The sequence below is a fragment of the Fistularia commersonii genome, chromosome 2 (genome assembly GCF_037954325.1).
Source record: "Fistularia commersonii isolate RoL2024-O1a breed Wild chromosome 2, RoL_Fcom_v1.0, whole genome shotgun sequence".
In the NCBI taxonomy this organism is placed as follows: domain Eukaryota; kingdom Metazoa; phylum Chordata; class Actinopteri; order Syngnathiformes; family Fistulariidae; genus Fistularia; species Fistularia commersonii.
The window spans coordinates 19,007,687-19,016,808 of record NC_141285.1 but is presented as its reverse complement, the minus strand read 5'-3'; the positions used below and the strand labels follow the sequence as shown (position 1 = coordinate 19,016,808).

General features: G+C 42.1%; 1 protein-coding gene across 1 annotated transcript; it reads right to left on the bottom strand.

Moving 5' to 3' along the window:
- Positions 1-4,497: 4,497 nt before the first annotated feature.
- Positions 4,498-7,205, bottom strand: nkx1-2a (NK1 homeobox 2a). The gene is made up of 2 exons (XM_086162954.1): positions 7,001-7,205; positions 4,498-5,111 (listed from the first exon to the last, which is right to left on the bottom strand). Exons 1-2 carry the CDS (start codon positions 7,203-7,205, stop codon positions 4,498-4,500), a joined length of 819 nt encoding a protein of 272 aa, XP_086019080.1.
- Positions 7,206-9,122: the final 1,917 nt, after the last annotated feature.

Below are 9,122 nucleotides of genomic sequence, written 5' to 3'. Positions count from 1 at the left end.
CACCTGGATATGTTGCTGTTCTGCCCTGTCTGGCTAGTTGGTATGAGTCAGTTGCCTGCTCGTGGTGGGCCCTGCCATTTGCTCAAATAACACAAAGTCCCCCTCGCTGGACAGCTCATCTTGGGGGACAGGAGCTGATCCACCCGCCTGAGGGTTGTTAAGGAGATGGTCTGAGGCCTGTGATCCCACCACACCTTTCAACAGGCTACAATGGACATTTCCCAGCTTGCCCACCTGATGTACTGGGGTGATGGTGTACACAGCACCCCTGTGTGGTGGGACTTGTATGACGGTGTATATCACCCTGGCTCTACTGATCATGGATTTTTATGGCGACCACGCACCCCAACATCACATGCATACACCAGATGCGACTTCCAGCCCTGCCTCCTGTCTTTTCGTCATTGTAACTGCTTCTGGGCCATACAGCATCACTGGTCTCACCACTGTCTTGTACACCTTTCCTTACATTCTGGCTGATAGTCTTCTATCGCATCGTACTCCTGGCACTTGTCGCCACCCATTCCATCCTGCTCGAACTCGTCTCTTCACTTCTTGTCCACACTCTCCATTGCTCTGGACTGTTGATCCCCTGTACCTGAAATCCTGCACCTTCTTGATCTCCACTCCCTGTAGTTCCTCTCATTGACACACATATACTCTGTCTTGCTGCAACAAACCGTCATTCCTTTCCTTTCTAGAGCATACCTCCACCTCTCTAGATTTTCCTCAACCTGTTCCCTGCTCTCACTACAGATCACAATGTCATCTGCAAACATCATGGTCCATGAGAATTTCTGTCTAACCTCATCTGTCAGCCTGTCCATCACCACTGCAAACAAGAAGGGGCTCGGACTGATCCCTGACGGAGTCCCACCTCCACCTTGAACTTCTCTTGAACTACCCCTACAGCACACTGCACCACTGTCTCACAGCTATCATACATGTCCTGCAACGGTCTAACATAATTCTCGGGCCCTCCAGATTTCTTCATACAATACCAGAGTTCCTCTCTTGGCACCCTGTAATATGCTTTTTCTAGGTCTACAAAAACACAATGCAGCTCCTTCGGGCCTTCTCTGTACTTCTCTATTAGCATTCTCAAAGAAAATACTGCATCTTTAGTACTCTTTTAGGCATGAAGCCATACTGCTGTTCACAAATGCTGACTTCTGCTCTCAGCCGAGTTTCCACTACTCTTTCCCATAACTTCACTGTATGGCTCATCGACTTTACCCCTCTGTAGTTGCCACAATTCTGCACATCCTCCTTATTCTTAAAATCGGGTACCATCACACTTTTTCTCCATTCTTCAGGCATCTTCTCCTTCTCTAAGATCCTGTTGAATAATCTAGTCAGAAACTCTATCGCTGCCTCTCCTAGACACTTCCACACCTCCACAGGTATATCATCAGGACTCACTGCCTTTCCACTCATCATCCTCTTCAATGGCTTCCTCACTTCACTTTTACTAATCTGTGCTAGTTTGTGGTCTACAATAGTCATCTCTTCTACTTTTGCCTCCAGGGAGCCAGGGACCTTCTTGCTGCCAGGTGGATGGGCTTACCCCTTTGCAACAATGCCGCCCAAGCATTCATTTAAAAGATAATTCATTTGAAACAAAATGATGAGACTCTGACAGAAATTGTTCACTGGAATGATATGGTCATTGCTGTGGCCCTTTGAGAAGATCACACAGTAAGAGTCAAGCTGAGAGAGCAGAAAATAATCATTACTTATTTGCAAAACAGAAAAGCATGCAATCCTTGCATCGTTATAATTCAGATGCTTGATGAACCAAAACAATAAGAATTTGTACATTTGTATCAAATGAAGTTTGCTTCTTCAAAATAAAAGCTGGGATAGTCAGTTGAAGAAATAAGAATGCAGTCTTAAGCCATCCCTCCGTTAGATTATATATTCTGGTTCCTAAATTGTTAGTGCATGTTTTCATTGTTTCTAACACCACAAATTTTTGTTGTTTTTTTTACTTACTATGTGTGTGGGAGAGAAATTCAAATGCACTAAAAACAAACCAAAATATACGTAAAGTGTTCTCACTGGCAAGATCCATCCATCTTACGTCCCACTCCCTTTCCAACTGACCTGTGAACTCTAGCTGATTCTATTCCCTGTGGATTGAGACAGCCGAAGATAGCATTCTTACGTCCACGTGCTAGGAAATTATAATTTATTTCACTCTACCTACTGCTTCCTCGAGATGGATTGCAGCAGCAAGGAGGGACTGTCAATGGAATTTTCTCTACCTACTAAAGCTGCCGCATGTTTATGACAGTCATGATGTTATTAACATCTGACCTCATAACAAAATATTCTCCAAAATGAATTTTAATCAGGTGTCTTTCACCCAAACCTAAACAACCCCCGTCTAACATCCTGAAAAATTATTCATTATCATTCACATTGTCCCATAACACTTTCCTCATGTCAAAGTATGGGTTTCTTGTGTTGGATTATCCCCGGGTATTGATTAAATGTGTCAAACCCTTCAGGAACATGCCAAGTCTTGTTGGAATGAAACATATCACTAAGATAGGGGTTAGAGTGAATAGCATACATACGCACCCATCAAAACACACTTATATCAATCGAGAAATATGGCATTTTTTTCCACTGCATTTTCATGTTCACATCCACAGGGTGAGAAAGACAGCAATGTTTTAAAAGTTTAGAAGGGAGCACGTATTTCGGCAAACGGAGTCATTGGCTACGTTTTGACAGCAGTGAGAAAATAATGTCAAGTTGAGGGATGTTTTTCAAACCTCTGACTGTCAAACTGGTGTCAGGAGAAAATTGCCACTCTTGGACCACTCTCCCATCTCTTTGCCTGGCCAACTGACTTCCTGTAGACATAGAACAGAGGCCTCTTCTCTGACCAGTGTGCTGTAGATAAAAGAAGAGAAAACGCAACAATCCACCAAAGACGTCAGATAATAACACAGTATGACACTTGATTTGATGCTGTCAAATCTCTTCTTGTAGCGGTGGCGCACAATTCCCTCTTTCCCTCGCGTCTCTCGGCAAGACGATTGGCCCATGAGTCATGCACACAATGACGGGTGCAAGTGAAGGTGCAAAGAAAATACAGGATGAGTAAACCTGCTTCCCTGGTCGAGTTGCACAGTGCTGGATGAGATAAAACGCTCAGATCATCTCTGCTTTTACATTGTGTTCTCTTGTTAAAAATACTTATATAACCGGCAAGATGTTGTTGCCTTCAGGTTTGTCGCTTCATCTAATTCAATTAGTGCAATTCAGGAATATAAAACTGCCTCTCTTTGAGGTTATAATCATGTTTGTATGGAAATAGTGACACAGTGTGGTTATGATATGTAAGTAGTACCTGGGCACTTTACCGTCATAAAACTACTTATTCTGTGTTTATGGCATATAGCATCTGATGAGGCTTACACAAAATAGCTATATGAAATGAATTGTGCATTTTTGTTACCATTTAGCAAGAGATTTGATTTTCCAGCTTCTTGTATAATTCTACCAGTATCCACCTCGAAATCTGATCACCGAGACACGAAAGTTAGAATGTCTTCCCAGGTGTTTTGCAATGCAAGATACAAATATTACCATTTTTTTCTGTATAATCCAGGAAAAGGTCCAGGAAATTGTGGCACATGACAGGGCTGCTCCATCATGTCAGGAGTAAGTAAAATGTGTTAAAACCTTATCTGTGAAGGAAATATGGCTGCCACAGTAAACGGGAAAGCACTGAGCATTTAAATATAAAAAAAAAAAAAAATACTTCCAAGTTTTGAAATTGTAGTTTTATGTTTTTGTCAGTCTTACCCAGGAGGCAGCAGATGATAACAATGCCCTCAAACAACATCAAAATATAATTGTTAAAAACCTTTCAACATTGCTGTTTAATGACAAATTAGTATAAAGGGGACTTACTTTATAATAGAAGAGCCACACACAGATGCTTTATGTTTTTTTAATTAATTTACACTGATAACCCTCCGTGAACGACAACAGACGCGTCCCACGCAAACCCCCAAGAGCAGGATGCCGCTGTTCCTGATACAGAAATGCATGAGAATACAATGGCACGGTAAATTATACTTCAAATACATATTATGAGGAGGTGCTTCACCAAAACACAATGACAATTGCCGCATTGTGAGGGGTAAATTTTTCTGACAAGGCTATGAGGATTGCTCAATCTTAAATAACTGTCATGCTTGTTGTGGATCCATATGATGTTGGAGTGTTGGAATATGCCCATAATAATAAATTAAAGCCTATCAGATGTTTCACAAGGCCTTAAGTTTTTTATATGTAACCCATGTGGTCAAAATGGAAAACGGGACGTGACAAAAAATGGTAATTTGTACCTACAAACAGTTTCCTTTTTCCTTCCACTGTGTGCATCAGAGAAACCATCTCGAGCTCTCGTGGCTGTGAAAGTTCAGGTTGTGACTGTCGTTGCACAGACTGACTGTCGCCGGCGGCAAAATGTTTTCATAGGTGAGGATTAAAGTAAGTGGGTTGCACGAATCCACCAGACATGAAGGGATGCATGAGCCCTCCAGTGGATGGAAGGGGAACTGCGCTGCCCGAGTGGAAGATAACGTTCCCTGAGCTGAAGTTGGGGAAAGTTTGGTGAAAGCCGGTCGTGCTCGACCCACAGGTCGTTGGATTGGGACTGACACTGACAAGGGAGCCAGAGGCTGGCTGCATGCAGCTGTCCGCCCCGGGGTTTTGCTTTTTCCACTTGGTCCGTCTATTCTGGAACCAAATTTTGACCTGGGTTTCGGTCAAACTCAAGGACAGAGCGAGGTTCAGTCTCTCGCAAACAGACAGGTACCGAGTGGCGCGGAACTTGTTCTCCAGCGCCACCAGTTGTTCATAGGTGAAGGCGGTTCTGGCGCGTCGTGGCTTGGCGCAGGTCTGGTCCGGGCGACGCCGCTTGTGCGGTGATGGATCCCTCAGAAGGATACCAGACTCCTCTTCTGTTGCGTCTTGCTCCACGGTGAGACAAGACTCGCTCTCTGTCGCCGGGGAGATAAGAGGGGAGTCGGCGTGATGCTCGTCGAAGGTGGGGAGATGTTTTCCAGAAACTCCTCCGTCTTCGGCTGAAACAACCAAGAGAGGGGTGGGTGCACATCCTGGAAAAGTCTACAGCTGATCTAAAAACACACTCAAGGGTTTAAAACTAGAAATAAAGTTTAATGTGTTCATTCTGACAGGGACGCCTTTCTAGCTGGGTAAAAAAATTTAAATCAAAGTATTAAAATATTGTCAATTTTTTTTTTTGTGAACATTCTCAAGTCCTGTTAGACATATATTGGGTTTTTTTTCTGTGCCTCAAGACTGCTTCAGTATAATTTTGGATTTTTTTATTTTATTTTGTATGTTAAAATGGTTCTACACACCTGTTGAAGCCGGAGGGACATTGATTAGCGACGCATGCCGTGCACACGCATGTGCTGGGCTTGTGCTTTACCACCAAAGCCAGAAAGTGAGTGAGGGGGTAAAATGTGCAAGTATATGCTGCCCAATGCTAGCATGCTATTTGGTTCAAAAATTATCTAAAACTGGCACTGATGAGTACAAATGAATGTTGGCAGGTTGTGTATCATGAGTGATAGTTTCAATTTAGAATTTCAATGATAAATTAGGCTCTATTTGATGAGAGTTTTCACAGTTTTTTTTTTTTTCAATTTGAATTTTTGGCCTGATGCAGGGTGGGGAAACTTAGCGTGTGTGTTCTACCGTGCTTGTCCTACTCGTTGTGCTCCTCTGACTGTCACAGAGCCGGACAGCGAATGAAGCCGACTGGACGGGTGTGAATAAAAAAATAAATGTGCAGAGCTTGGTAAACTTTGACACCATACCTGCTTGGTGTTCGCCATCTTGGGCCTGGGATATCTATGGCATGTTGACGAGGCTGTTTATTTATGGTATTATTAAGCATTTATGATAGAACATACACGCATCACCACCCTTATCCCATGGGATCATCATAAACATGGCTGCATATCATGTATAAAAAATGATAACGCTTTGATTTCATGGTTATGAAAAGGGATCCTGAGTTTTTTCTTGTTGAAATTACCAAAAGTGCATTTAAGCAACAGACCAAAAGGCCTTGTAATTCTTAAGTTGAAGTGAATGGACAACGTCCCTGTCGATAAGTGACATGTCCCCGGGATGGAGTTAAACACCTGCTTCAAGAAAATGCGCAATGATGGTCTCCCGTGCCATCAAACTGCACTTTAAATACCGAACACAAAAGGCTTAACGTTGACATCTGTTGGGTGTATGATTAGGAGCTCGGGGTCTTCCGAGCGTGGCGTACATTCACAGGGGGGAGGTTAGACTTGGTCACTAATCCTTAAATAATTTATAAATCACAGAGTGCCTCAAATGTCATGTTGCGGAAAGAAATCCCCGTCTAAATCCAGCTCCGCCATCTCAGCCATGACGCGCTAATGGAGTTTCATATTTGCAGCCGGATCGATAAATGTCATCTATTTAAAGGGAAGTTTTAATCGAACGATATTAAGGATCAGACATGGATGGGGTGTGAAGTTTGTACCTGCAAGGTGCTGGAGGGAGATATGCAGGATGCAGTAATGGGATATCGATCAAAGCGCGCAGAGGCATCCTCAATGGGACGATTTAAACAATTATCTGGATCTGCCCGTCCCGGTGCCAATCACAAGCTGGGGCTCTGGGAAACGAGCCTTTGTGGCTTCCTTGAAAAGGAAACCCAGCTTTGGCAATTAACGGAAGGTCACACGGTGCTGACGATCCGTCAAGAAATTCAAAAAAAACACTCAAAATATATACTGATTTTATTTTTTGCGCCTATTACGCATCACGCGCCCGCTTTGTATATTGCAAGTTTCCTATTAAAAAGGTAGCACATATATAAAGCAAAATAAAACAAAATAAATAAATACAAAATAAATCAGTTGAATAATATTGCTTTCAAAAAATATATGTTTTTTTAATCTACCTGTGTCGGTGCGCTCATCCGGGAAGTCTCCGCCTGCTGGGGCGTCCGACTCCAAACTTGCTCCGACCGGATCCGACGCTCGAAACTTGGCAAGTTTTGTTGCCCTTTTGCTGTTGAATTTGTTCGGATCCAATATGTCGAGGATGGAGAAGGAGATCTTGTGACTGGACAGCATCGTCACTCCACAGTCCTTGGGGTCAAGCATGCTGTGTGCCCAAGGCACCCGGTCAAAGCTGTGCGTAATTACGCGCGGGGAAAATGACTTCTCATAGTCTAAACTTGTAGTTGTTTTTGAGCTTCATCAACCCCGATTTGGTGTCGATGATCCCACGCAGGGAGGACTCCTGCCGTGCTCCCCACGCCTGTCAGTCCCGCAGCGTGGAATGTATAGAGACCGGAGAGCGCGGTCTTAAAGGCTCCTGCCCCCCCCCCCCCCCCCGGCCCCCATGACACGTGACACAAACGCTAGTTTCACACGACCTCCTAATGGGCCCACGGCATTCGTCGATAATCACCCATATCATTAAATTCAATAATCCGCGACCTGAAAGTAAATTGGGCACAGATGGCACTGGATCCGTATCAGAGATTCACCCCGTCTCTCTTAATTGGACTCTTACTATAGGCGTTAATAACTGTTTTCTTTTCTTTTCTTTTCTTTTCCCAAAGAGACACGATATCTGTTTTCTCTTATTTAAACCTGAACAGCTTCTGCGTCAATGTTTAGTTAAGATATTGTCCTATGAGAGCTATGAGAGGACTGGTATTGGCTATATAAATATTATTACTGCTAATTAGTTAGTTCCCTGCTTGTTCCCTATTTTTGCTTATTCAGTATTTCATTTGTGCATTTTTGCATAAAAATCCTGCCTTGGAATCTGTTTCATTATACTGAATACTAAAGTTGGAATCAGTTTTTTATTTATGTTTATTCAGAAGACTTTTCCTCTTGCTTTGATAATAACAATAATAATACTAGTTATTATTATTATTGTTATTATTATCATTGTTATTATATATAATGATAATATCAATTGTGGTAGGAGGAGGGGGAATGATCATCATCTCTCTGTCTTTTTTTTCTTTCTTTATTTCTTTTTAACATTTTTGAATTTATTAATTTGTTTAATTATTTATCTATTTATTTGTTTGTTTGTTATGTGCCTAATGAATGCTGGATGACTCACCCCTCATTTACTTTTCAAGCATTCAAATCTAAATTCCAGGCAAGCAAATGAATGAGGCTGATTGTTTTCTCACTTAAAGTGATAGATATATATTCACAATGGCTACCTAGTCTTCACTATTAGAATTCAATATAAAGTGGCACAGGGTTGTTTAAAGCTTGATGCCTGGTGACAGCTAAAACGGTGAAACCAGCGCTGGATCAATATTCTCAGCAGGTGTCCGATACAGATAAACCCTGATGGCTACAGTCATTTTGGATACTGGGAGGAAAACCAGTAAGTGTAACTGCACAATAGGGCTCATTTGAAGGTTCCTTTAACTCCTCACTCCTTGATGACCAAAATCATTTTGTCATTACCTGTACATAATCTAATATCTATAGTTTAGGTTCTCGTACAATTAAAAGTGATTTTTCCACTATTAGTTGTCTATTGTATCACACATAAATGCCCACAATTGCCCCAGGGCTTGTCAACAAATGTGTTCCTGGGTTTTCTGTACCCTCTATTAATTGTTACTCATTTTCCTAATCATTATTTTCTTTCCCGTAACTAAAGCTATTACTGAAATAAAATCCATGCATGTAAATATAAATGCCGGTTCATCCAATTAAAGTATGTGTTTGTTTATTATGTCACTGACAGGGAGCAAAAAGTGTGGAGAAGCTCGATTATTAAGAAAATAGCAATTGTAAGTGAAAATACCTACCTCGTAATGTGTTCAAACGGCATTGTTATGTGTGAAGAAATGAGTAAGGGCCATTTGTTTGTCTGTCCCTGTGGCCCCCAGAGATGCCCCTGTTGATGACAGGTGTGATTTTAGCATTTCAATTTTGCCTCACATGTTCATCCATTAACATATTTTACCGTGTATGCCTGTGAGGTCTACATTGTTAATGTCTGTTGTAGACGGGAGACAGAAGGCTGTTTTCTGT